The 27,789-nt window shown below is 56.7% G+C and overlaps 1 protein-coding gene across 1 annotated transcript in view; it reads left to right on the plus strand.

The window, feature by feature from the left end:
• The window catches only part of H6PD (hexose-6-phosphate dehydrogenase/glucose 1-dehydrogenase), a 29,888-nt gene extending 10,886 nt beyond the window's left edge, over nucleotides 1-19,002 (plus strand). Inside the window, exons 4-5 of the mRNA XM_021684018.2 lie at nucleotides 11,114-11,383; nucleotides 12,548-19,002. Of these exons, the coding sequence (XP_021539693.1) occupies nucleotides 11,114-11,383; nucleotides 12,548-13,911 (1,634 nt within the window). The 3' untranslated portion in view covers nucleotides 13,912-19,002. The remainder of the gene's footprint in view (nucleotides 1-11,113; nucleotides 11,384-12,547) is intronic.
• Nucleotides 19,003-27,789: the final 8,787 nt, after the last annotated feature.

Raw genomic sequence — 27,789 nt, forward strand, 5'->3', positions numbered from 1 at the left:
TGCCGGGTGGCCCCAGAGACCCATCACTTGCTCATCGGTGAGGTGGCATGTCGATGCCAGCAGCAGCCCCTGAGGCTCTCCGGGGCTCCCCACCTGTTGGGAGCGTGTTGTTATGGTCAAGGCATCCGTTCTTACCCAAGACAGTAAAAGCTAATTCTTCTTACATCAGTCCCCCCAGTGGCCGAATGAGGTGGGTCCTGTTGTCAGCTCCCACCTACAGATGTGGTTTGGTGATGTGCCCAAGGCCCCGGGGCAGGAAGTGGTGGGGCCAGGTCCTCGGGTGTGGTCTGGCTCTGCCCCCGGTCCGTCCCGCTCGCTGCTCTCTGCAGTCTGAGCTGGAGTGCCCGAGGCCACTGTCCCCACCCCACAGTGTGCCCCTGGGCCTTCAGACCCAGATGGGGGTCCGGGAGGTCTGTCACCTTCTATTTGCCTTTTCCTCTTCTTCTTTCTCCTTCCCTTGGTTGCTTTCTCCAGCTTCTCTCGCTTCCTCTTCAAGTGTGTATCCAGTGCTGGAGGCTCTGTGTGAGGGTGTGAGGTTCACTGGGAGAGGGTATCTTGGTACAGACTCCCAAATGAATGAGACAGGCAGGCAGTGGGGGTTGGGGGCCTGGGGCCGGGCTCCGTGAGCCAGGCCTGAGGGCATTGCTGTCCTTGAGAGGAGCTCGCTTTCTCCAATCGGGAGCCCATACCAGAACAGAGGCCCTCTCCCCACTGCACTGAGCCTTCGTGGGTCTCGGGAACCTGCCCCGACCCTTCCATATTTCCCTCCTGTCCTCGGCAGGGGCTCAGGGGAGGGTTTCCTCCTCGTGCCTGTGTCCTTGTGGGGGTGAGCGCTGGGCCTTGCTCTTGCTTCATCTGCAGAGAGGTGAACTTCAGATCTGGCGCTGAGAGCGTGGGGCGGGATGGGAATGTGCGGCTGTCACCCTTCTGTAGGCCAGCACCAGTCTCTGCCTGGACTTGGCTCAGCCACCGGCAGGCCTGGGACACCGGGACCTCCCCTGCCGCCCCCGTTTCTGGCAAGTAGTTCCTGTGCCCACCCTGGGCTGGGGAAGAGCTGTGATGTCTGGAGTTACCAGTTGTACTGTTGCCCTTTATTCCTTCCAACCCTCCCACCCCATTTCCCTTTTGGTTTCTGACATCATTTGTAGGTTTTTTGTTTTGTTGTTGTTTTTGTTGTTGTTTGGCGGGATCCCTACGGAGCCAGGGGCCAGGCAAATTGCAGGCCTGCTTATCCCAGCAAAGGTACTTTTGGATTTTGGAGAAAGGAAGGGAGAAGTCACGACAGAAAGGCAGGCAGTGGCCTGGGCAGGTCTATTTGCCAAGGCCTGGCCTGAGGCAGGGAGAAGCTCAGGTTTGGATAGCAGGAGACAGCTGAGGTCAAGGAGGGAGGGCACAGTGGCTCTGCCTTCAGGGCTGCTGGATGGGACCAAAGCAGAGGCCCAGCTGCCTGTAGGGTGTGGGTTCTGAGGGGAAGGTCTCACTGCTGCCATGACCCAGAGCACAAGGCTTTTTTCAGTTCAACCCAGAGGCACAGAGAGACCCAGAGCAGGCAGGCAGCAGGGGACCCACTGGCCCCTGAGGGGCTTGGGACCAGTAAGGGTGTGGCCAGCCGGCTGGGTCTGCTGCCTGTCCTTGTCGGAGATGGCTGGTGGGACTGCAGCTGTCCTGGGGGTTGGATCTCCTTGGTCGGCCTGTTTGCCTGCCAGTTGCATGCTCGGGCCCAGACCAGGGTAACAGGGGCTGACTTCCTGCCACTGTGCTCATCCCCATAGCAACTGGGGCCTCTGGCAACAGTGAGTTCTCCCTGTCGCCTGGGCCTTGGGGACCCAGAAGGACGAGCATTCTCTGCATGCCGAGAAAGTGGCCTCGTGCAGCTCTGGAGGCCCAAACACTGATCCTCACTGTCCCCTCGGGGTGATGCTTTGGAGCCTGTCCCTCAGGGGGCCCCTTATAGACAGACTTTAGTTCAGGCTGGAGAGAGAGGACAGGAGATGTGGGCCCTGCAGCCCTACCCCCCATGGCCAAGGAGCCCTGTGACCGGCACATCAGGCCTGGGCTGTGCCTTCTCCTGGGACTGGGGATGGGAAGTGAGCGGGAGGAAGGCCTGCCCTCCTGCGGGGGGTCACGGCGCCTTGCGGTGGTTCCGTGTGCTTAGCGGGCCAGCTGCGGCAGTGAGACTGGACGTGGCCTGGATGTTTCTGAGGCGGGATTTAGAGCCCAGCAGTCTGACGGGAAGCTTCAGAAGGGCCGATCCCCTCACCGGATCCCCCACCGCGGCCAGGGCCTGCGCAGCCCTTGCAGACTCCTGTGTGGGGAGGCTCCGGAGTGGCCCGGCTCCTGGTGGCATGCCAGGCCTGGGGAACGGAGTGCTCCTGGCCCCGAGCTGCTGCAGGCCCCGGGAAGGGGACTTCTGAGCCTCAAGGTCACCCCCCAAACTTCCGAGTGGGTGAGGCTGGCTGTCCCCACTCTGTGGCTGTGTGAGCCCGGGCGAGTCTGCTGCAGTGTCCCGGTGCGCACAGCAGGATAGAGACAGCAGGGAGGGGAGGGCATGCTTCCCTGGTCCCAGGGCGCCCCCCCCCCCCCCCCCGCCGCTCCCCTCAGTCTCGTCTGGGGCACCGCTCTCAGAGCCACAGAAACCCTGGGGGGCCGGGGTCTCCTGAAGCTGCAGCACCCTGGGCTGTACGAGGAGTGACCTTGGCTGGGCCACTCAGCCGCAGGGTAGAGATGACCCCTGCTGGCCCTCATTGTGGCCGCTGGGAAGCCCCGCGGGAAGGAGGGCTGTGTCACGAGTGGCCTGAGGGGCAGCCATCCGGCTGGGCTGCCCTCTCTTCTGGGGGCGCGGGAATGTGATCCAAAGTCTGTGGCCCCTCCAAACCCCAGCCTCTGACCACTGCGCCTGTGGCCGCGGGGTCTGTACAGACCCTTGGTGGTTGGCTTCCTGCCAGGATGTGCTCGGAGCGTCTCTGCATCTCTTTGCTGCCCTACTTTCCCCTCTGGGGGGAAGGCTTTTTTTTTTTTTTTTTTTTTTTTCTTTTGGCAGGAAGAAAGAGGGAGACTTCCCGAGGATGGTGTAGCTGTCCCTGCCTGGGAGGGTCCCTGTTCCCACACTGGGGAAGGAGCGTGGTGCATGCTGACCCCTGAGGGTCGGAATGGCCGGGTCGTGCCTCTCATACAGGGACCAAGGCAGCCTGGGTCCTCCCAGGTGCGTGCCACCTGTCCCGCCGTCCAGCCTGGCGTGTCCCCTCCTGCAGGGCTGTCTGCAAGGTGAGCTCAGGGCAAGCTGCCCAGCCTCCGGCCAGCCAGCAGACCTGCTCTCTCCTCGGCCCTCCCCGCTTTTTATTTTTAGTTATCCCCAAAGGTATTGGGAGGGATCACAGCGAACTTTCAGTTTTGTTGTTCTTAACTCCATGTTTTCCTGGGAAAACCCAGATCTCCCACGGCATGGAGGCAATGGGGAGGGGGTTTCTGGTCCCAGTTGTGGGGGTGCATCCTCAGCACATCTCTGGATAATGGTGCTGACCCCCATTACCTCTCTCTCTCTCTCTCTCTCTCGGGGTTGTTTTAAGGATTAAATGAAATCACATACATGGAAATACTTTACAAATGGAAATGCTGTTCTTCCAAGTCAGCAAGGAGGGGAAGTGGCGGTGTTCGCCGCCGTCCCCGTGACTTCTCTGTGACTCGTGCTGGCGGATGTATAGACCCCTAGTTGGTCCGAAACACTCCTTTGCGTCCGTTCTTCACCCAATATCGTCCCTCTGTCATAGATGTACGTGAATATGTATTTAAACTTCCATGTTTCGACAGTCTGTACAGTGTATAAGTTCTGCATTTCTGTTCAGTTTTGTTTGTATCACGGAAAATGAATTGCCCTATTAGGCATTTTGGCTGTTTTCACTTTTTGCTATTTTAAATAGTACGTTGCAAGCTTTTAAAAAATTAGGTTATAATTCACGTACCATAAAATTTACCCTTTTAAAGTGTACAATTCAGTAGTTGTTAACACATTCACAAAGGTGTTCAACCACTATCATTCTAGAACATTTATGAGCATTTAAAAAAATATTTTTCCTTTGAAGATGGTTATGAAGTGGGGTTACTAGGCCACAAGGTGGAGATGACTTTATAGCTCCTGTTACATCTTATTAGACTGTTTTCTAGAACATCTGCAACAGTGTGTCCATACCTAGTTTTCCTATAGCTTTGCCGGAATCGGGTGCTACTGTCCCTCCTGTCTTTGCCTGTTTGGGGGGTTTGTGGGAGTCCTCTTTTTTTTTAAGATTTTATTTTTAAGTAATCTCTATACCCAACGTGGGGCTCAAACTCATAACCCCGAGATCAAGAGTTGCACGTTCTACTGGCTGGCTCAGCCAGTGGGAGCCTTCTTCAAGGACGCGGGACACAGCTTCTCTTGCCTTTCATGGGATGCTACCCGATGAAGGTTTGAGGGGCAGCACAGCCGAGGGGCAAACCGGTGGGTCTCCATGCTGGTGATCCTGTGATCTTGTGATCTTGGGTAGCACTGGACTTGAGCCATTGGGAAGCCAGGTTTATGGGGGTCTTGTTTCCAGTTGTCCAACCTGGTTGAGCTTTTTTCTGCCCTTGTTTATACATCATTGAGTTTTTCACCCTCAACTTTCAATCTAGGAAGGGATACCAGGAGTCAAAATAGATCATTTTCAGGAAAAATCAGTCCACAATAATTGATGGTCACTAGGGAAAAATGGAGTGGTTGGCATAGTCAGGAGAGCCGGCCCCGACTCGACTTCCTGCCTGTGGCTGGCCACGTGGCTTCTCCCAGAGAGGTGAAAAGGCAGAAGGAACCGGGAAGGGATGGAAGGCTGTGCTAAACACAGGCGCCCCCTGAAGCTTGCAATTAAGGAATAAAGGAAGCTCTCTTTTACACAGCGGGTAGCAAACCTGTGAAATGCAGTCTCCCCATGGATTGAGAGAGGATAAAAATAGGAAGAGGGCTACTGAGGGGTTTGCTAAACTAATGAATAGCAAACAGATAACAGGGCTTTTAAGGACTCTGCTGTGTTCTCTCCCTCAAAAATTCATCTGTTCTCATTCTAACTGGTGTAAGGTGGTATCTCAATGTGGTTTTGATTTGGAGAGGTTGTGGAGAAAGGGGAACCCTCTTACACTGTTGGTGGGAATGCAAGTTGGTACAGCCACTTTGGAAAACAGTGTGGGGGTTCCTCAAAAATTTAAAAATAGAGCTATCCTATGACCCAGCAATTGCACTACTGGGTATTTACCCCAAAGACACAGATGTAGTGAAAAGAAGGGCCATATGCACCCCAATGTTCATAGCAGCAATGTCCGCAATAGCCAAACTGTGGAAAGAGCCGAGATGCCCTTCAACAGATGAATGGATAAAGAAGATATGGTCCATATATACAATGGAATATTACTCAGCCATCAGAAAGGATGAATACCCAACTTTTACATCAACGTGGATGGGACTGGAGGAGATTCTGCTAAGTGAAATAAGTCAAGCAGAGAAAGTCAGTTATCATATGGTTTCACTTATTTGTGGAACATAAGGAATAGCATGGAGGACATTAGGAGAAGGAAGGGAAAAATGAAGGAGGGAAAATCGGAGGGAGAGATGAACCGTGAGAGACTATGGACTCTGAGAAACAAACAGGGTTTTAGAGGGGAGGGGGAGGGGGGATGGGTTAGCCCGGTGATGGGTATTAAGGAGGGCACGTACTGCATGGAGCACTGGGTGTTATACGAAAACAATGGATCGTGGATCACCACATCAAAAACCAATGATGTATGGTGACTAACATAACATAATAAAATTTTTTTAAAAATTCATCTGTTCTTAAAGCTTTAACTATCCCATTTATACTCTCAAACCTGTAATTCACTGATTCCAGGACATACTTTTTTTTTTTTTTACATTTGAACATCTCCGAAGTTGTGTGTACCACTGATGGGGCGCCGTGGTCGACGTGGCCAGCGGCCTGTCTGTTTCTTGGTGGCTGTAAAACAGTGATGCTTTCGCCATCATGGGCATTTTGGATTTGATGAAATCCAGTGTATCTCTGGCATTCATTGCCTATACAAGCTCGAGTCTTTTACCTCTAGCCGGCCTTCTCGATATCGTCACTGGATGTCACCACTGCAGACTCAGCAAATTTTGAACATAAACCGTTATTGAATTTCTCTCAGGAAACACCAGCTATGTTTTCTGACTTCTTTATTTCCAGATGATGACGGAGCCCCTCTCTTGCAGCTCCTATAATAATACAGATGCTAGCCGGGATCTACCAGCCCCTCCTGAGTGCCAGGCACCGTTCCAAGCCCTGTGGATGTGTTAACTCATTCATGCTCACGGCAGCCCTACAAGGGAGGGGTGCCACTAGCCCCCATTTACGTGTTAGGCCTGCTCACGTGGGGCCGCAGAGCTGAAGGGCGGCAGAGCGGGTACTTGAACCCTGCACCCTGGCTCCAGAGACCGCACTCCAGGTCACGACTCAGAACGGCCTCTCAGATCCAGCCAGGCCCCACACAGCCTTTCCTCATCCCCTGACCAATGACTGCGTTTTCGCCGTTACTTCATTTGCTGTGGCCCTTGTTACTTCCCGCATTTGCCCCGAATGCTGTCTTGCTGGTTACATCACCACTGGCCCCCTCGCTGTAAGCCCGTCCTGCAGGTAGATTGGAGATGGCCTCATCCCACGGCACCTCTGGCGTGGTTCCCCTTCCTGCTCTAACACTTGCTTTAAAAAGTCTTATTCGAGGGGCGCCTGGGTGGCTCAGTTGGTTAAGCGACTGTCTTCGGCTCAGGTCATGATCCTGGAGTCCCGGGATCGAGTCCCACATCGGGCTCCCTGCTCGGCGGGGAGCCTGCTTCTGCCTCTGACCCTCTCCCCTCTCATGTGCTCTCTCTCTCTCATTCTCTCTCTCAAATAAATAAATAAAATCTTAAAAAAAAAAAAAAGTCTTATTCGAAATACAGTTTCCCTATCAGACAATTTACCCATTTAAAGCATACAATCCAGGGGATTTTAGAGCATTCACAGCCGTGCATCCACCGCAGTCAATCTTAGAAGGTTTTTATCATCCTCAAAAGAAGCCCTGTACCCCTTATCCTCGTCCACATTCCCTCCCAGCCCCACGCAGCCGCCAACCCACTTTCTGTGTCTGTGGATTCCTGCCACGTCGTCTAAGTGACCTCACGCAGCGGGTGGCCTTTTGTGTTTAGCTCCTCTCGCTGAGTGCACGGTGTCAGGTGCATCCCTGTGGCCGTGCACACCAGACCTTCTTTCTTTCTTGTGAGTAATATTCAACAGAATATTGGATAGACCACATTTTATTCATCCATTCGTCATCTGACGGACCCTTGGGTTGTTTCTACTCCTCGGCCATTGTGAGTAGTTCGTGTACATGTGTCCGCGTGCACGTATGTTTTCATTTCTGTTGCGTGTGCACATAGGAGTGAAATTGCTGGATCACACAGTAATTCTGTTTAACTGGTTGAGGTCAAGAACTTTTAACAGCCCCTCAGACTTCTCAGCCTAGTTTCTAAGGCCCTTTCCATCTGTTCTTGATTTCTGCTCTTCTGAATCACAGACTCGCTGCTTCTGCCAGGCCGGGCTTACCGTTGTCAGACGAACTGTGTGTTGGGGTCTCTGTCCTCTGGTTCATGATAAGCACCCCAGCTAGGATGTGGCCCAGAGCAGAGTCTGCTCACACATGTATTTCTTTGAGATACACAGTATTTAAAAAAAAAAAATTATTTGTGCACACTTAAAAATCACGAGATTTCTGGGGCACCTGGGTGGCTCAGTCAGTTAAGTGTCTGGTTTTGGTTTCGGCTCAGGTCATGATCTCGAGGTTGTGGGATTGAGCCCTGTGTCGGGCTCTGTGCTCAATGCAGAGTCTGCTTCAGATGCTTCTCAACCATACTGTAAGAACTCTGAAGACCAGAACCCTGTGGGGCTGGGGGAGCCCAGTCATTGTTTCAGTGGGGGGTGCTTTGGGCATTTGGGCTGGCACCATTGGGCTGGATTGTCCTGCTCTTTCAGGGTTTAGCATGGCTGGCCAGAGCTGCACCCCCAGGTTCTGGCTGAGAACAAAAGAGTCAGACTTCTACTACTGAGGACAGCGGTGCCTTCCAATGAGCGGGCTCCTGGCTTCATTTCTTGCCCCACAACCCGGGTGCTCCATCAGGTATGACATCATATTGGGCTACATTCAGGGCACGTTCTGCCAGTCACGGCTGGTCCTGCTTGCCATCCAGCTGGCATGAGTGAGCACCACGGGCCTGGTTGGGGCAGGTGGCTCAGGACTGGTGCCGAGGACCCTGGGTGGCCCCTGTAGGGGAGTGTGCGGGCCCAAGCAGGTCTAAACTAGGGGCCGCTTCTTTCTGCTTCTTTGAATTAAATATTGACTAGATAAAAAAGAATTCTTACTAAATATGTGTAGCATGAAGAAGTACGATATAACAAACACCAGTGTACCCACCAAGCCATTTTTAAAAAAGAGCTTTATTGTGTCCTTCCCCAAATCTTATCCTATTTTCTCTCCTTTACTATTCCAGATTTTGGGTAGGTCACTCCCTTGCTTCTCTTTATTGTTTCTATGTAGGTCTGATTTCCTAGACAATATGTTGTTTAATTTTGAAGAAGACGCATACTGTATGTGTGCGTGTGTGTGTGTGTGTGAGAGAGAGAGTGTGTGGATCTTTTTGTTCCTTTATCCTGCATTTAGGATAATCTCTTCAGATCTGTCTTCCAATGACTGACTCTTTTCACCTGTTTCTAATCCATAAACCCATCCACTGAATTTCTAATTTCCAGTTGCATTTTTCATTTATCGAAGTTCTGTGTACACCGGTCCTCTTATATCCTATTTTCAAAATTAGTTTTTATGTTATCAAACCGAGCATGTTTCTTTCTGTCCGCATTACGATTTTGCGAGTGTGGACGTTCCTGTTCTCTGCTGTCCGGTGTCCCGTGGCGTGGCCATGCGGCTGCGTCAGGTGCCGGGCATGCAGCGGTGGCAGACCGGTGAGCCCCCACTCTGCTGGAGCTGTGGGTGTGGCAGGGAGAGGACAGACGGACACCGAGTCAGTCAGCCGGGCTTGCGGGAGACAGGGCCCCCAGGAGCGCAGGCCAAGGCGTCCGTGACAGCCTCTAGAAGCCGAGACCTGAGGGACAGGCAGGAGTTACTGGGTGAAGGAACCAGGCCCGAGTTCCAGCTGATCACACAAGGCCTTTGACAGATGATGACTCCTCCTGCCATGATGTCCGGCTCTCTCCGTGATGCTCTGAGTTGGCCTGGGTGTCGGCAGGCTGCCGAGTATGAACCATGCCCTGTGCCCTATTGTGCGTTTGAAGCCTAAGCTGTGAGACTGTGGGATTGTACGTATTTGAGTCACTGCCGATCAGGCCTCATGCTGAGTTTTGGGGGACGCAGAGTGCTGTCGCACGTGCTGGCCCCGCTCCTGACTTGGCCTGTGCTGGCCTGAGACATTCAACTCTGCCGTTGGGGCTGGAGCAGGCGTGATGGTGGGAGCTGCCCCGCGGGATCCTGGGAGGGCGAGCAGGAGGGGTGCGGTGAGCACCGGGCTGCCACCGCGGGGCTCTGTGCCCCGTGTCCTCGGTGTTATCCTCCCTTACCCGCACAGGGACCCTGTCCACCTGCCAACCTGCTGTCTTCAGCTTAGACACACACAGAACAGAACTCATGGTTCCCCTCAGACTGGTCCTTTCCTGGGGTCCCCCCCACTGCCCATCCTTTGCATAGGCCCCAATTCTAGTCCCTCCCCTGGGCTCAGGCTTGTCACCAGTGGGCAGCAGCCAGTGACTTCTGGTTCCACAACAGATCGTCCACTCCCTCCGGCTCCTCTGCTGCCCCTTCAGCTCCAGCCCGGTTGCCTTCCCTCGGGTCCACTGGCCACCGCGGAGCTGCCTCCTTGGGGCACCACATAGCCGCCTCCTTGGGCTCGTTGCTTCTGCATCCGTTCTTACCCCAGCGGGAATATACACCAGATCTTGTCTTTTCCTGCCTCAGATTCTCCACTCGCTTCCCTGAACGTAGAACCTGATGCCACCAGCCCCTGCCCTCCTGGCCTCTCCGTCTTGCTCACCTTCCCGTAGACCCCCACAGCCGAGCTCTTTCCTGACTCGCGGTGTCTGCACCCGAGGGCTCCTTCAGCACAGTCTTTCCCTGGCTTTTTGCAGTGCTGACTCTTCAGCCCTCGGAGGGCCCTCTTCTCTCTCTCTGTACTTAATTTTTCTAAAAGATTTTATTTATTTGACAGAGAGAGAGAAAGAGCACAAGCAGGGGAGCAGCAGAGGGAGAGGGAGAGGCAGACTCCCCGCTGAGCAGGGAGCGCAACGAGGGGCTCGATCCCAGGACCCTGGGATCATGACCTGCGCTAAAGGCAGCCGCTTAACTGACTGAACCACCCAGGCGCCCCTCTTTTTTATTTTTTTAAGTAGGCTCCACATCCAGCATGGAGCCCAATGTGGAGCTTGAACTTATGACCCTGAGATCAAGATCTGATCTGAGACCACAAGTCAGACACCCAGCCGATTGAGCCACCCAGGCGCCCCTGTAATTTCTTTACTGACTTACTGTGTTTTCCTTCCTTCCCGCCAAAAGCCGAGGGCAGGGACCTCCACACCTGCTCGCTGTCCGCACAGCCGTGCCCTTAGTGATGCGGTGGCCGTTGTCAGCCCCGTTTAATGGCAGGGTGCAGAAACAGACCAAGATGTCAGGGAACGCCCAGGATCACACAGTACTAAGCGGCACTCAGACACCTGCTGACGGATGCCTGGGGAGGGGCCGGAGTCCGGCCACACATCTGCAAATAAATGTCCTCTGGCCTTTGCTGGCACCAGACCCCCACGCAGATTCCTGGGAAGGCCCAGGGAGTTGGACAGCTTCGCTTAGAATGCTCAGAGACACCCTCCTTCCTTCTCTTGTTTGTGCTCCGGCAGCTCTCTGGCCTGGGGGCTGAGGACGCCGGCTCCAGGGTGGGCGTGCAGGGCAGGGGTGCCGGGGAGGGGGTCCAGGTGCACCTCCGGGAGGTGGGGCATCTTGCCGATTCTTTACAGCCCCTGCTTCCCCTCCTCCTCCCGTGTAGGCCGCACCAGCTTCTATGAGGAGTACGGCGTCATTCGCGACGTGCTCCAGAACCACCTGACGGAGGTCCTCACGCTCGTGGCCATGGAGCTGCCCGACAACGTCAGCAGCCCAGAGGCCGTGCTGCAGCGCAAGCTTCAGGCCTTCCGGGCTCTGCGGGGCCTGCAGAAGGGCAGTGCCGTCCTGGGCCAGTACCAGGCGTACGGGGAGCAGGTGCGCAGAGAGCAGCAGAAGCCAGCCAGCTTCCACAGCCTGACGCCGACCTTCGCAGGTGGGCCCTGGGGCCGCGCAGGGGCTGCCCCCCACTGGAAGCAGCTTTCCAAGTCCAGACGCCCTTTGGTTTGGGTTGGAAGAGACCTCAGGTGGGACATTCACAAGGGTGCCCGTCGCCAGGGAGGAAGGTCCTTCGCTTCTCTGGCCTTCCACTGTCTTTGGAAGCTCACCCGTTGGGTCGTTCTGGGTGAAGGGTACCCCAGTGGTGGTCTCCGTTCAGTCCGCATCCACACACACTTCCAGATCTCTGAGCCGGATTCACACCTGGCTCCCACCTATAGCCAGCACCCCCCCCACCCCACCCCCAGGGAGGCTACAGATCTGTCCGGTCACAGCCCAGGGCACCTCCGGCAGGCAGTCTCCCTGCAGCTCAGACAGATGTCCTCTCAAGCCATGCTATGGACAGTTCCCAGGGCCCAGAGTGTTCCTGGAGAGGGCTGGCCCCCTAAGGCTGCAGGTAGTAAATTCCACTACAAGAGCAGCGGCTGTTTATGGGGCACTTACGATGTGCTAGGCACTTGATATATACGCTACCTCATGTAACCCTCGGGAGCACAAACCCGCGGCACAGGCGTGATTACTACCCCCATTCAGAGGTCAGGAAACCAGAGGCTCCATCAAGTTCAGAAACTTGCTCAAGGTCATGCGGAGATCGTACATGGGAAGACCATGCTCGGAACTCGAGTCAGCAGTGCACTCAGCCCTTGGTTCCTACCACACATGCGCCCTCCCGCCGCAGGCCCTGCACACCACCCTGCTGTTGGCTCAGAGCCCCAGCCCCACCCCTTCTCCGCTGTCTGGCCTTGCCTCAGGCACATCTGGGTGCTCTACAAGCGGGAGGGAAGCATGCCTCCCTCCCCACCATGAGACTTGGGTTCTCTTTGCTTGGGGCAGGCTAAGGCCAGGACTCTAAGGCGCCTCACGGAGGTGGGTGTCTGAGGTGGCCCAGAGGCTGCATTTCAAGCACTGATTTGGGGGAGAAGATGCTAGAAAGGCTGAGCATAGCAAGGCCGGGGGCGCTTCAGAGGCAGCGGGCTGCCCAGAGGAGGGGCTCAGAGAGGAGAAGGGCTGGTGTGGAGGCAAGGAAGGGAAGGCGGGTGCACTGGGAAGTCCTGGGTTCTCTGTGCCCGAGTGTCACCTCCGCTGTCCCCTGTCACCTCAGGCATCCTCGTTCACGTAGACAACCTTCGCTGGGAGGGCGTCCCTTTCTTCCTGATGTCTGGCAAAGCCTTGGATGAGAGAGTGGGCTATGTGCGGATCTTGTTCCGGAACCAGGCTTACTGTGCCCAGAATGAGAAGCGCTGGGTGGCAGACCAGAGCCAGTGCCTGCCTCGGCAGATCGTCTTCTACATCGGACACGGTGAGCTGGGCAGCCCTGCTGTGCTGGTCAGTCGGAACCTGTTCAGGCCCTCTCTGCCCTCTGAGCGCTGGAAGGAAGTGGAGGGCCGGCCCGGGCTCCACCTCTTCGGCCGCCCTCTGTCGGATTACTATGCCTACAGCCCCGTGAGGGAGCAGGACGCCTATTCTGTCCTCATATCCCACATCTTCCACGGCCGCAAGGACTCCTTCATCACCACGGAGAACTTGCTGGCCTCCTGGGTTTTCTGGACCCCCTTGCTGGACAGCCTGGCCCACGAGGTCCCGCGCCTCTACCTGGGAGGAGCCGAGAGCGGGCACCTGCTGGACTTCGAGTTGAGTGGCACCCAGTTGCGCTTCTCCCGGCCGCAGCTGGAGCAGCTGGTGCCGGGCCCAGGCTCCGCTCCGAAGCCCAGCGATTTCCAGGTGCTCCGCACCAAGTACCGGGAGAGCCCGCTGATCTCGGCCTGGCCTGAGGAGCTGATCGCGCAGCTGGCTGCTGACATCGAGGCCGCAGCTGTGCGGGCGGTGCGGCGCTCTGGCGAGTTCCACCTGGCGCTGTCCGGCGGCTCCAGCCCCGTGCCTCTGCTGCAGCAGCTGGCCACCCGGCACTACGGCCTCCCCTGGGCCCACACGCACCTGTGGCTGGTGGACGAGCGCTGCGTCCCTCTTCGGGACCCTGAGTCGAACTTCCAGGGCCTGCAGGCTCACCTCCTGCAGCACGTCAGGGTCCCCCACTACAATGTCCACCCCATGCCAGTGCACCTGCATCAGCGCCTCTGTGCCGAGGAGGACCGGGGCGCCCAGATGTACGCCAGCGAGATCTCGGCCCTGGTGGCCGACAGCAGCTTCGACCTGGTGCTGCTGGGCATGGGCACGGACGGGCACACGGCCTCCCTGTTCCCCCAGTCGCCCACCGGCCTGGAGGGCACGCAGCCGGTGGTGCTGACCAGGAGCCCCTCCAAGCCACACCAGCGCATGAGCCTGAGCCTGCCCCTCATCAACCGTGCCCGCAAGGTGGCAGTCCTGGTCATGGGCAGGCTGAAGCGTGAGATCACCATGCTGGTGAGCCGCGTGGGCCACGAGCCCAAGAAGTGGCCCATTTCCGGCGTCCTGCCGAGTTCTGGCCAGCTGGTTTGGTATATGGACTATGAGGCTTTTCTGGGATGATGGTGCCTTTGGCCTTTGCTTGCTCCCAAGCTTGCTTTTCCCGGTACTTTCCCCTTCCCCTTGGTCCTGCCACCTGTCCTGGCTCTTTCCCCGGTACTTTCCCCTTCCCCTTGGTCCTGCCACCTGTCCTGGCTCTCTGGAACCTGATGCCTCAAGACTAGGCCCCCAGAGAGGAAAGGACGAGGCCTTATCCCAGTCCCTTTGACGGTCCGTATCTAGTTGTGGGCAGACACAGACACAAAGAAGAAATGGAGTCTGCTCTTGAGAAGCTTCCAGTCCAAGTCAGGAGAGAAATATCCGCCTTAAGAACATACCAGCAGCAGTTACACAATAACACCAGCCAGCACAAAACAGGACGGTGTGAGAGCTCCCACCTTCAGCAGAAATGCAATGGCTAGGGTTAATCAGGGAAGGCTTCCTGGAGGGGGTGAACCTTGAACTGGCTCCTGTGGAAGAGAAGACTGTGGATAGTACAGAGAAGGGAGCACGGGTTCCATCAGGTACAGAGCCCACACGAAGCAGGTGCTAGAAACTGTCCAGAGACCTTGAGTTGGCCGTTTCTTCCATCCCTCCCCTTCTTCCTGAGCCTCTGACGTTTAGCCTACTGTCCTGGCCTCTTTGTGGCTGCCTCCTCCGCTCTCTCTGGGTTCCCTTCCCCTCTGTCTCCCTGCTGTCCCCCAGACAGATGAAGGATGGTAGCAGGAACACAGCAACAAACACTAAGAAGGTCCCAGAAATCTTGCAGCTGTTATTTGGAGCTCCCTTTCGCAGTAGATGGACTTCTCTGCGTGGGGGGAGGCCCCCCGCCCACTCTCCCTTCTCTAGCCAACCCCCTTCGTGATACACAGTGGGCACAGATGATTCGGCCATTCCAGGGATCCCTCACTCCAGAGGGTCCTTTACACCTCAGGGGACTTCCGGTGGGCATTTCCACTCTCAGTAGACCCTGTTGCTTCCCCAGGAAAGATCCAATTAAGCCTTTCTGTGATGCGGACACATCATTTGTGGGGAGAGCTGTGATGGAAATGGTCCAGATCCTGCAGGTGCTCTGATCTGACCAGACAGGAGCTGGGCCTCCTCCGCGGGCAACTGCAGCTCCCAGGCAGCGCTGGCTGCCCACGAGCTTCTCAGGGACCTGGCCGGCCCCCGCCCTCCTCACACTACCTCTCGGGGGCATGGAGCCCACCTGCCTGCCGTGTGCTGGCCTGGCCTGTCACCGCGGACACACTGACCCCCGGGGAAAACAACAGGTAGCTTCTGTTCAGAGGAGGTTGGGTGCTGTATTCTTGATTAGCGCCGGGCCAGTAATAGTGTGTGGGGGGGGGGCTGTCTCTCTGAAATTCTTGTAAAAAATATTCTCACACACGTAATTAGTATTTCAACTTCCCACGTCGTCGTGCGCCCAAGACAGGACTGTAAAGGAATGAGACCGATTTTTCCTGTGTGACTGCTTGACACCTCGTATCAAGTGTTGATGTCACCCTGAGGGCTTTCCTTGGTGAGGGGGAGCGTCGCCAAATGTATTTCTCTGCTTCTGCTTCTGAGTGTTTACACTTTCTTCAAGGCTGTGGATTTAAAAGCATTCTGGGCCCTGAGCTGAGGGTTCTCTATGTGAAAGGCTCTCCTGTTGAACGTCCCCTGGCCTCCCACGACCCGTCTGGACAGGACATCTCTCCTTACACCGAGAGAGCTAACCTCGGCAAAGCAGAACCCCAGTGCCCGGTCGGGAAGTCTCTCTCTCTGGGGGTCTGCGTTTTAGCTTTTTTTTTTTTTTGCTTCTGGGGGCCAGCGCTCATGAGGGGACACGGGTGGTTGTGTGGCCACGTGGGGGCACTCTTGCACCATCCCGGCCCTCCCTGTGCCAGCCCCTGGCCTTGAGCTCTCCCCCATGTGTTCTTCAGGAACTTCATCCTCTGTGGTTGCAACACTGACGGAAAGCGACCTCCACGCGCCCAAGAATCAGTCCAGGATGTGGGCCAGGAGGCCCTGATGTCACCATTTCTGAATAATAGTGAGTCAGTGTGGGCCTGAGCCCAGGACCTCCCGTCTGAGAGGAGGACCTTGCCTCAGAACCCAGCCTTCATCGGTGGAGCATATGTCAGGGGCCGGGGTGGGGCAGAGGTGCCAAGTGCTGCCCTGAAGTCACACCACAGGAGTCCCCTGTGTCCCATCCTGGGAAGGAGGGTCTCAGAACTGGGCCACCGAGACGGATGGTGTTCCACCTTTGTGGACCACGAGCCATGGCCAGAAGCACACCTTACGTCGGGAATCCGTCATCACATTCGTGTGTGAGTCTGCCTCACGCACAAGTTCCATGAAGGAATTCTTACCTTAGAACGTGAGATACCCTCCGGTTTCTATTTCATGTTTGGGAAATGCTCCCTAGAACCTACTAGATTGATACATGGTTCGAAAAATGCTGCTCCAGTCCAACTTCATCCCGTGTCTGAGCCGAGGGCCCGAGGTGCGGAAGGGAGCACGTGTGTCCAGCTCACACAGGGGCCACCAGGGAGCACGTTGGGACGGGAGCCTGGGCTTTCCATTCCTGCAGCTTCGTGCCGTGGGCCCACCTGGCGCAGCGAGGCTGCCGTGGCCCCTGGGGTGGGTGCTCGGCACCCCCTTCCTCACGGGGTTGATGAGGCCGACGCGACACGCTGCTTGGTCTCCTTACTCTCTCAAGCACCCCGTGAGGAAAGTGGAGGCGTCCTTGTTTACAGATGACTTTGACGCTGGAACTGAGGTTGTCTGATGACAACAGGCCAGGGTGCCAGCCCCGTGGTGCCCCCTCCTTCCCAGGGAGCTCTCGGTGCCCAGAGGGGCTGTCACGGAGCGGCGGGCGGGAGCCCGTGTGCCCTCGTGGACCTGGGAGAGGCGGAGGGCCCCCCCCCAGCGATTTAGCATCTCTAGAGCGAGCACCTTACCATTTGTTGTGGGGAGAGAGGGGAGGGACTTTCCAGGTTGTTGTAAACTAGGTTCTGAGTTTGATCTGGGAGCACAGTTCTCTGCTAACCACAAGTTAAAATAGTCGCGTTGACCTTCCCTGCTTCTTGTTTCTCTGCAGACAGAGCTTTATTCCCACCTGGGGCCTCCAGGTTAGCGGCCCGGCGGTGCAGAGCGCTCCCCCAGGGTCGTCTCCCCGGAGGCACGGGCCTGCTGTCCCCGGGCCCAGAGCTCGCTCCTGCTTTGCCTCGCGCCCTGCTTTCCCCGTTTGTACAGAGAGCTGAGGGCAGTGTGACAGAGCAAGGCGGGCAGAAGCTTCCACGAGACCTTAAGGGGTGGTTTCCCGCAGTTTAGTTTTCAGGAACAACAAAAAACTTTATTTTCAACAAAAATACATGCAGCCTCACATAAGCACACTCTGTTTTATCCGGTTAGATTTTTATCCTAGGCAGACAGGACCCTGCAGACCTTAGGCCACTTGTGGAAAAGCTGCCTGGCGGCGTGTTCGAGAACGCACAGGGCACAGGGCCCGGGGTGCCCGTGGTGGCCAGCCAGCGCCATCCCGCCCACCCACCCCCTTGAAAGACAAACCCGGAGGGCCGAGGGCCTTGGAAGGGCGGATCACAGCGGGGGACGGGGGGGAGGACGGCTCAGTTGGTCCGCCCGGCGCTCAGAGGCTCTGTGCACACAGCTGGTGTCGCCTGTCGCAAGTGTGGGTTTCTTCCCATGTGCGCCCTGCCTGCCCTTGTTTCCCTCCGCCGACCGGAGGCTCACCCGCGCCGCCGTCTCTGTCCAGCTTCCGTCTGGTGTTTCGGGCCCGGGGCCTGAGGGGGGCGCTAGCGTGCGGCGGGGCTGGCCTGTGTCACACCCTGTGCAGGCTCCGTACGAAGTGACCATCCCTTCGTGCCCTGTCAGCACTAGGGCAGAGCGCCGCCCCCGTTCAGAGCCGTCTTCCCACCACACGGGTCTTCACCGCCTGGAGTGAGCGGGGACCCAGCCCGGCATGTGTTTCTGGGGACGTGCGGTGGCAGAGGTCTTCTCCAGAGGCGGCGCTCGGTGGCCTCCAGGGGTGGGCTGTGAGCGCGGCCTCCACGGCTCATGGCTAAGCGAGGTGCCAATTCACGAGTGCTGTCGCCAGCACGAGACAGAAACAGCAAGAGATTGGAGGAGGCATTCCCGAAATTCTAGCGATCCCTTCGGGGAAGCTTCCTCCCCGGGCAGCTCCGGGAGCTCCTGTTTGCAAAGCAGACCCCTGGGGGCCGTGTCTGTGTGTGACCTGAAGGCGGACAGGGCGGGGGTGGGGGGGGGGCGTCTAGGGGAATCATGTTGATTCCCTAGGATGGTCTTTGTCCCAACCCCTTGCCCTGCTCTGGGGTGTTTTGCTGGAAATCTCTGCATCTTTTCTGTCCCTCTGGTGTAGGGCCAAGCAAACACATTTTCATCTGCTGAGAGCCCAGGGGAGCATATTTGGATGGCTAGTAGTTCGCTTTGAAAGTGGAAGTGTAAACAGACGCTACATAAATTTGTCAGTTTGGGTCTTCAGCTGTAGCGCTACAGAAGTCTAGAAAGGTCAGTTATAAAATGTCGTGAGATACTTAACTAGGAAAGGACAGGACCCTGGGTTAGCTCCGACCGAGGGTCCCGAGCGCATCCAGCTCTCCGAGGTGTGACCTGTATGGTCTCCTCCTCCTGGTCCCGCAAGCAGGGGTCGAGTGCAGGGCCTCGTCCCCAGCCAGGAAGGCCGAGCTGATCCAGAGCCAGCAAGAGATCTAGATGGGGCGTGGGGCCAGCGTGGAAGCCAGGGTGTGTTGCAGTCGGGACCGTGTCCAGGCGGTCTCCGTCCCGTGCTGGGACACTCCCGTACTGGGCTTCTGCCCGGCGAGCAGAGTGGCAGGCAAGCTCCTTTCTCAGAAGGCCTGTGTCCTTTGTGTGGTGCGGTGGGGAGACCGTAGGCGTGAACCCCCTCTCTGCCAAGTGACAGTGATGTGCCTTGTCTTCTTGCACAAAGAGAAACTGCCCCTGGTTTTTATGGAAGCGGCGGACACTTAACGATGTCTCAGACAGTGAGACACATTCAGAACAGAGTTTTTAAAATGACTTTTTGTATGTCAAATGTAACATTTATTTTTTAAACAATAAAATTGTTTTGCCAAAGTCCGTGTTCTCCTTTTTCTTCTGGGAGACGGGGTTCGTGGGTTATGGACCTGGTCGTTGTGCTGTGTGTGGAGCTTGGCGGAGGGGAAGGGACAGTGAGGTCCCGAAGGGAGGACCCGTGAACGTCCCACTGCACACACATGGGTGTCTGGGCAAACCAGCCACATGCCATTTGCGTGAGGCCCACAGGCCTCCCGGGAGAGACCGCAGTGGGCCAGGCGACCGGACTTCATGTCCCTCAGCCGTCCCCCCAGCTTGCTGGCAGCCCACCAGCTGGGGAAGCCCTTGGCCAGAGGGAGACACCAGGAGGGAGCATCTCTGAAAGCCGCAGGGTCTGATGCCATAGTTGGCCTTGTGCCCTCTGCCCGATTCTCGCCTCCCACCTGGGTCGTGTTCCCAGGAACGTGAAGATTTGGGGGGCAGTCAAATAAAACTGCAGAACCACAGCGGGTAGAGGAGCCAGAGATTTGCTGGTTGTGGGACCCAAGCAGAGTGGTGACCTCACAAGGCAGCGACAGCAACCACAGGCTCATCCAGAAGGGGCGATGTCCCCAGGGACCAAGAGGCACGGGGAGGGGGGGCAGACACACACCCAGAGTCCCCAGGGGAAGAAGGGAAGGCCCGTGGGCAGTAAAGAAGGCTGGAAACCAGAGGCTGCAGTCAGCCCTTGGCTGTCTCTGCCTGGGAAGCACACGGAGAACAGGCTTCCTGGAGGAGGCGGCCCAGGGCTGAGGGAGAAACCAGTGTGGGTTTCTCACTCTCTGCCGGGACGGTGATGGTGTCCTTACAGAAACCTGGGGAGGCAGGCTCCCCGCCTACCAACACTCGAGATGTCGGGGCCCCGCGAACGTCTGAAGGCAGCACTGGAGAGTCACGGGTCCCTGCCCCTGCCCCTGCCTTGGGGAGCCTCCATCTACTTGTGTTCGGGGGTCCTGGTGGGTCAAGACACCCAATGCCCGCAGCTGCAGCGACTGTTTCAGGGGGACCTGTGGCCCAAGTTGGTGAAATCAGAGAGAACTCAAGGATGCGGGCCGAAGCCCCCCCCATGTCTCTGGCCCCCCACCTGAGGGCGGGTTGCCCTGGAGCTGGCAGCGGCCCTCTGCCCACCACGGGGAGCCTGAGAGTGAGGGACCCAGCAGAGAGCAGAGCCAAGCAGCCCTCCCCAGATTCCAGTCATGCTGGGATTCTGCCTGCTGACCGTTCATTTGCGGGTGCTTCAGTTCATGAAAATAGGGCTGTCACGCGTGGCGGGGAGTGCACAAGAGGCCTCGCAGCTGGGGGGTCGTTGGGTGTTTCAGGAAGCCCAGCAGAAACCCAACGCTGACCCGGGAGGTGGCTGGGGCCAATCAGGGGGCCAGATCTCTCTGGCTGGGGCCAGGCTTTCATCAGCCCGGGGAGGCGCCACAGTGCCAGCTAGCCCAGTGCTATACCGCGTTGGCTGTTGGTTATTGCCTCATCTGGGCCATTTTTCCTGATTGACCGAAGTTTTGGCAAAGCGAGTCAGAAGGGCAGAAGGCAGGGATGGACAGATAGTCGCAGGAGCTCTTGGTGGACAAGCTCAGGAAGCGCTGGCCTAAATGTCCTTTCCTGAGTCTCTTCCCAGCTCTGCGGAACCACAGCCAGAGCCCTGGAGGGCATCCGCTTGCCTGCCGGGCCCCCAGCAGAAGGGGTCGGTGTGGCTGGGCGCCCCTGGCTGCCCTCTGTTCTCTCCCCCATCTGCCCAGCTGTCCGCCGAGGACCAAGACCGCAGAGGCTCCGGGCGTCTGTGGGGCAGTAAATGTCTACATGAATGGCTGGAGGGCGATCATGAAAGCAGGGCAAGAATCGGCAGCTACTGAGCCGGGCCACCCCAGCAGGGGCCTGGGGGTGAGTCGCCAAGAGAGGTTCAGGAAGGTCTGCTGTGGGCCCCGAGGCAGGTGTCTGTGGGTGAGGCGAGAACAGGGCTGGCGCCTGGGACTGCGAGGCTTCCACAGGGTGCGGTCGTGAGAGCTTCTCGAAGCCAGGGCAGCTGATGCGAGAGGCCGATGGGTAGGGGACCAGGCGGGCATGGCCGAGGGGGGAGTGGCACGTGTCATCACCTCCAGGGGACACTGCATCTCCCACGTTGACAGTGGGCTGGAGTGGCTGCAACGGGGGCCAACACTTATATTGGGGTGACGGGGGGCATGACAGTGGGGTCAAGGTCTGCCCCCCACGCTTGGGACTTTGCTGCTTGCTGCAGGTGGAGAGCAAGGCCAGGGGGACAGTGCGGCTGTGGACATTGGCAGGCGTGACACCCCCACTGGGCCTCGTGGACACTGTCATCATATTTTTTGTTTGAAGAGGTCAAACCACAGAACTAGGCTCATGCTGCCGGTCACGCCCTCCCTGCCTCTCTGTATGCATTTATTTTTAACTGAAAGAAAAAATGATACAGAAAAGCAAAGGTAAGAACACTCATCCACACAGATCACCTCCACTCAGCATTAACCACTGTAAGATTTTTGCATATTGGCTTTTTTTTGGGAGAAAAACAAAATCACACATGTTTTTATAAAAATAACACATTCTTGCTACAACTGAATTCTAACAGCGCCCAAAAGTACACAAACAAAATGTAAAATAATAATAATAATAATAATAATAAAATTCCCTGCGGTTCAATCCAACAGTGGCATTAGGTGAATTTCTTGCAAGACATGGATACAGATAGAAGAGATTAAAAATATTTTGTAAAGATAGGATCCTTCTCTTGAAGGTAATTTCAATTTCATTAGTACACTAATAATTTTACTTGAAATTGAAGACGCTGCTGAACTCCACATAAATACTTGGTCACACAAGACATAGTGTATCCAAAAAGGTCTCTTGAACATGAGAAGTGTCTGAAAACATTAAGAGGCTGGAATCCTCACTGGTTTTTAACATGGCTTTTTAACTCCACACCCCAATTTCAATTTGGGGGTCTGCTGACTTCGAAAGGTGGAGACATCGGCTCTCACACAGCTTCCCGTCACCTGCCACCCCCCCCCCCCGGGCTCTGGATTTTGGTAGCTCTATGATTTTTATCCTGCTGTTGTCCAGGGTCCCTAATTGTTTCTCCCAGTTGACTCTCTGTCTGATGTTGCCTCCTGTGGGCTCCTTGCCGAACCGCGTCACACTTCGGACACCCAAACTCCCCTTCTCCCGTCTGGGAACACGGAGGCTTAACTGCATCTCCTTTGTCTCCTGAATGTGCAGCCTCCCTCTCTGTGCCCGCTCTCACCGAGGCCGGGGCTCCACCGTGTGCTGGCTGCATGCATCCCTCCACCTGCACTTTTGGGGGGCGCAGGCTGCCCCCACAGCTCTGCACCGCCCAGCCTTAGGGGGCCAGGCCCCAGAGAAGGGGTGCTCGGTTTAGATATTGAGCAGCTGCTGGCCCAAGGCCAGGCTCTGTTCCAGCCCGGGGCACCCCGCAGGGACCAAAGACCCTGCCATCACGGAGCCTGTGCTTCTCGTTCTCTCGAGTCCTCCCTCTCTCCTTTATTTGGGCTTCACACCCCGTCTTCAGGAAGCACATCCCCCTCCTTCTGCCAGTTCTCACTGTTCCAACGCCAAGAGTGTTTTGCAGGAATGCCCTCCGCACTAGCAGATTTCTTAGTGGCCCCCTAGCTACGTCCACCTGCGCTGCTCCATTAGACGTGCCCTTGAAGGTCACTAGTGACCTCCTACTGGACACGGCCACGGCTCAGAGCTCGTGGCCACAGTAAGAGGCCACTGCCACCACAGCAGCAGCTAATGAAGCTCGGGTAAAAGACCTCGTTTTGCTGATGAGTAACCAAGGCAACAAGGGGTTCCCTAACTTGCCCAAGGTCACAGCTAACAAGTGGCAAAGCCCCTAAGGTCTGTCCGACCCGAGTCAACCCCCTTAACTAGGGGGTCATCTCAGGAGCAGGTGCTCCGGGGAAGGAAGACGCTGCCATTGGGTAAACCAGCAGCTCTCAGCCAGTGGCCAACCCGCGGCCGGGCCATCTGCACTTGCCCAGCCTCCCTCAGACCCCCGGCCCCGGGCTCCAGCTGAGAGAGGGGCTCCACTCTGGCCGGCTCTCACTTACTCTTCCCAAGAGCTTGTTCCCGCTGATCACAGCAGAGAATGTCATTAAGCCAGGGAGGTAGCAGGTGGGGACCCTTGTCACCAAGACCTGCTGGCTGCACCAAACTCGGGGGGACTTGGCCACTGACCTTGAGAGCAAAGCAGGGGCCGGGCAGGAGGGTGACTCCTGTTTTCACCGCCGTCACTTCCTCCTCATTTAGCCCCTCCGTTAATTCAACTACAAGGGCTGCAAAGCTGAGGGCTCTTCCCTTCCCACTTCGAACCAAGAGGGAAAGCAATTCATAAAGGTGAATTTTCTACCTTTTGGATTTCTAATTATGTATCAAAAATACCATAAAAACTGTGAAATGGGAAAAATTATCCACAATGCCTGCCCGCCACTCTACCTGTTGTTCTCGGGTTCAAGGATTCCCCCCCAGGACACTTTATCTTTGCCATCCCAGGCTTCTTTATGCTGCTTTATGGTATGCACATGTTTTCACGAACATTCTCCGTGTTTCCTCATGTCTCCATAGTTGGTTTCCACACGTGCGTTATAGCCCATGGAACGGAAGCGTCCTAATGAACGTTCCTATCCCTGTCACTGAATATGGGTGTTATTTCTAGCATTTGCCCTCTGAAGATAATGCTGTAACGAGAGGTTTTTATACAGCAAAATTCTTTTAAATGTATGGAAATGTGGGGTTTAAAATGACCCAGTAAGCATGAATTATTTTGTAATCGGACAACAGACTCCGATAGGACAGCAATGATAACTACAGCAATCATCAACGGCCCAGGAAGAAAAGGAGGGGAGAGTTTGAAGGCAGGAGGAGGAGGGAAAGCTGCAGGTCAGCTGGGGTCACCTGCCGGGCTGCAGGCCAGGGAACCAGCCTCAGAAATCCTCCTTCAAGTGTTCTTGAGCCCCTGGTGCTACTCTGTGGGTTTTCAAGCCCTTGGACTCCCAGGTTACTTTTTTCCCCCGAATTGTGGCCATCACTGGCTACTTCGACCCGGACTCCTTTGGTTGCAAGTGACAGAAACCCAACTCAGACTCGATCCAAAAGAACAAGGAAGTGCCCGGCTCCTGTCCGTGGAAGGCCCCAGATTCAGGGAAGTCAGGCCGTGTCGCCAAGAAGCCAACCGAGTTCAGCTCGCTTTCATTAGGGTCGTCAGAGTCAGCAGGGACATCTACAGGACATGCAGGCAAATTGGAATTTCAGATAAAGAACGAAAATACAATTTTAGTAGGCATATGGCCCATGCAGCATTGGGGACATAGAATACTAAAGCATTATTTGTTGTTTATTTGAAATTCTAATTTACCTGGGTGTCTTGGGTCTAACCTGGCCAATTGTACTGTGTGGGCAGACAGGTTTCCTGCGAGGGAAGGTGGCCCCCTGCACAGCGTCTGGACGGCCTGAGACTCCAGAGGAAGAGAGGGTGTGGGGCTCATGGCTCTGCCCGGGAGCCGGGGACAGCTTTGGTGTGTCCAGCGTGGGTCATCATGGTGGCTCCACCAGGAGGTGCCTGGAGAACCCTCTCACTCCCCCGACCCCATCGTCAGCCTCCCCCCCTGCACCCTCTCTTGGATGTGGTGAGTTGAGATGTTCTCAGACTTTGTCAAGTCGTGCGTGGATGTAGCTTCAAGGCGAGCCCCACACTCCCTCTCCTCGTCAGATTTCTGCCCCTTCTCTCCTTATGGGGCTTTGGGTAGGGCCCGTCTCTGAACAGATGGCTGGATGGGGATGGGGGGTGTGGCTCACCCCTGGGGTGTTGCGCCAGCCCGGTGGGTCACTCCCCAAGAACACGATGGCCCCAGACCCACATGGATCCATCACCTGTGGAAAGCTTTACACGTCTCACTCGGTGCCTGTCGGTCCTTAGAAATCAGGGCAGTCTGGTTAATAGAAATAATAATTTCAGCGGTTATTCCGCGTGCCAGAGAAGGAAACAGCCACCCGAAAGGTTTGCTAATTATAAAGTTATTTCAGAAGCCGTCATCCCCCGAGACACCCAGACCAAGGGCCGTGTTTACAGGCCCAGTGCCGCGGGCGGCCTGCCCTGACACCCACCAGTGCCGAGAGCAGAGTTACTGGGGAGACACCCGGGAGTGGCCTCCGGTCTCCAACACAGACACGGCTCCCCCGCAGCAAACTGCTAAAATTACCCTCGGTGCCTCCAACACAAGGCATCCGCACCTTCCCCCTTCTTGGCCAGGGTTTGATCCTTGCAGACGTGGGGGTTTGGGACCCCGTGCGTTGCCAGGGAGGATTTTCACAAACCCCAAGACGCAGCAGAGGGGGGCCAGGACCGAGGAGGTGTAGCTGCTGTCTCTTGAACGGGGCGACATTCCCTCCTGGGACAGCTGGTCCCCTGAGGCGGGAAGCCCCCTGGGCAGGACCTCAGGGAACACGGAGGCAGCTGCGGGCTGGGCTGCGGCCTCCCCTCTGAGGGCCACGACTGAGGGCCCCTCGGTGGAGAGCTTCCCGAGAACCAGCGCTCAGGTGACTCTTCCAGAAACAGGCTTCCTTCGTCCCGACAAGGGACTCCTGTGTTGCTCTCCCTTCTCCCTCAGCAGGCTGCAGGCCACACTGTCCTCCCGTGCCCATGCTGGGGTTCACTCAGCAGCTCCCCTCCGGCAGGCAGGTCCCCCAGATGGCTCGGCCCAGCCCAGCCCAGCAGAGCGACCCCCGGGGCCCCTTCCCAGGGCCTGACTTCAGGATACCTCAGCCTGCCCCCACACCCTGCAGAAAGGCCTCCCACCAGGCAACCGGACATGTCGGCGCTCAGCTCTGCCCGGCTTTGCTGTAGCCTCACCCACTGTGTATTTATCTGTGCCAAACCCTGAAGAAAGGAGACCCCCCTGTAGGCCCTGACCCCAGCGGCCCAGTGTGCGCTGAGGGGCTGCAGGACTGTGGCGTTGACCTTCCCAGCACCCCTTCACACCCGTTCCAGAAGGAGGGCAGGCGCCAGAGGCTGGGCCCACCAGGGGGGAGGCTGATGCAGCAAGGTGTCTTCTGCTCGCCCACCCTCCATCTGTTTGCTCCCACCTCCAGTGGCCTCCCGGCCTCCCCCGACCCAGCCTAGGCCCTGAGAGGTTGGTCTGCACAGGCTGCATCTCTGGCTCCAGCCGGGTCCATTCACAGGACAAGAGTGGGGTGGGTCATTCATTCATCACCCCAGCTGCGAAGGACGGCCACGTCCTTGAAGGAAGGTCCCCGGGCTGGTGCAACATCGTCTCCCCGTGTGTCTCTCCCCTTCAGGCCCGGGGGGTGGAAACAGCCCTCCTTCCCGACCCACAGCCCAGGCCTGCCCCAGCCCCCCAAGGTTTCCACGATGGGCCCAGACCTTCCTACAGAGCTGCTTTCACGGCTCTGCTCAAATTACCCGAAGGCGTGTACACCCAAAGCCTGGGCCCTGGGCTGATAGACCGTCCCTGGAATTTTTCTACCTGGAGCTGGTTGGAAACGGAGTGTTTTCTCCTGTGACTAGGAGCTGTTTGTGTGTTTGCCTGGGGAGCAGGCAGCCAGGGCCCCTGGCCCAGAGAGAGAAGCCAGTTAGACAAGAGGCACAGAGGGGTCCTAACATCCCTGTCGCCCGGAGGCTTATTCCTCCAATGCCTTTGCCGGTTTTGTGAGCCTCCCGATCTGACCTTTTTTCCAGCTTAAACTAATCGGATTGGACTTTTGTCATTTGCAATCAAAGAGTCCTGCATAATGCAGTGTGGACAGATTGGAAACATCATTCTAAAATGAAATTAGAAGCCCGATACTAGAGGGCATCACAGGGGACACAGGCAGTACCCTGAGCCCTACCTGGGCGTTAGGAGGGCTTCCTGGAGGAGGGGGTGCTGAGCTGAGTCTTGAAGGATGAGTAGACATAGGCCTGGAGAGGAGGTGGGGGGCCACCCAGGGAACCCTAGGCAGGGGGCCTCAAGCAGCCTGAATTGGGGGCGGGGGGCGCATGCAGTCCTGTGCTCCTGGAGAAGATCATCCTGGCGGTCCATGCGGACAGCAGAGGTGACAGGCCAGGCCCTCAGGCCTTGAAGCCAGCCAAGGAGCACGGACATTTTCCCAGATCGGTCCCAGCTTCTCAGACTGGGTCACCTCCAGAGTTGGGAAGACCTGAAGACACGGGACCAATGAAACACCAAATCCTAGGGGAAAAAAAAAAAAAAAAAAACCTGCTGCAAGAATTGAACAAAAATAATATTTTTACGCTAAAACAACCCACTCTGGGCAAAAAGCAAAATTCCATCCCTTTTCAATATAAAACACACGATTTCAAAAATATTCCCACTGGAGGTGGCTGAGGGTGCTTTGGGGGGCCAGTTTGAGCATCACTTCCCGGGCGGAGGGGCTCATCAAGGAGCTTCTCATGCCAGGTCTGGCTGTGGTGTGTGGGCTCCCCAGGAAGGGGGTCAGCCCCGCTGCCAAACCAGCTCACCCCGAAAGTCATTCATTCCACAAACAGCAATGCATGTCGGGGGCCCCGCTGGGAAGGGGGTGGCCGGGGCCTCCCTTTCCACACCAAGCTGTGACCTGTCACCTGGCACCCTCCCCATCAGCCCCGCAAGGGCCGACTCCTCCTTGCTATGGCCCCCGCTGCCTGGTACACAGTTGGCGCCCAGTAGGTGCTTGTCGACTCTGTCAGTGACCGGATCAGTAGCAGGTCCCCAGGCCGTGTGGCCACGGGTTTCGCGTCAGCCAGAGGCCAGCGTCTGCCGGCTC

The sequence above is a fragment of the Neomonachus schauinslandi genome, chromosome 4, assembly GCF_002201575.2.
Source record: "Neomonachus schauinslandi chromosome 4, ASM220157v2, whole genome shotgun sequence".
NCBI lineage: Eukaryota > Metazoa > Chordata > Mammalia > Carnivora > Phocidae > Neomonachus > Neomonachus schauinslandi.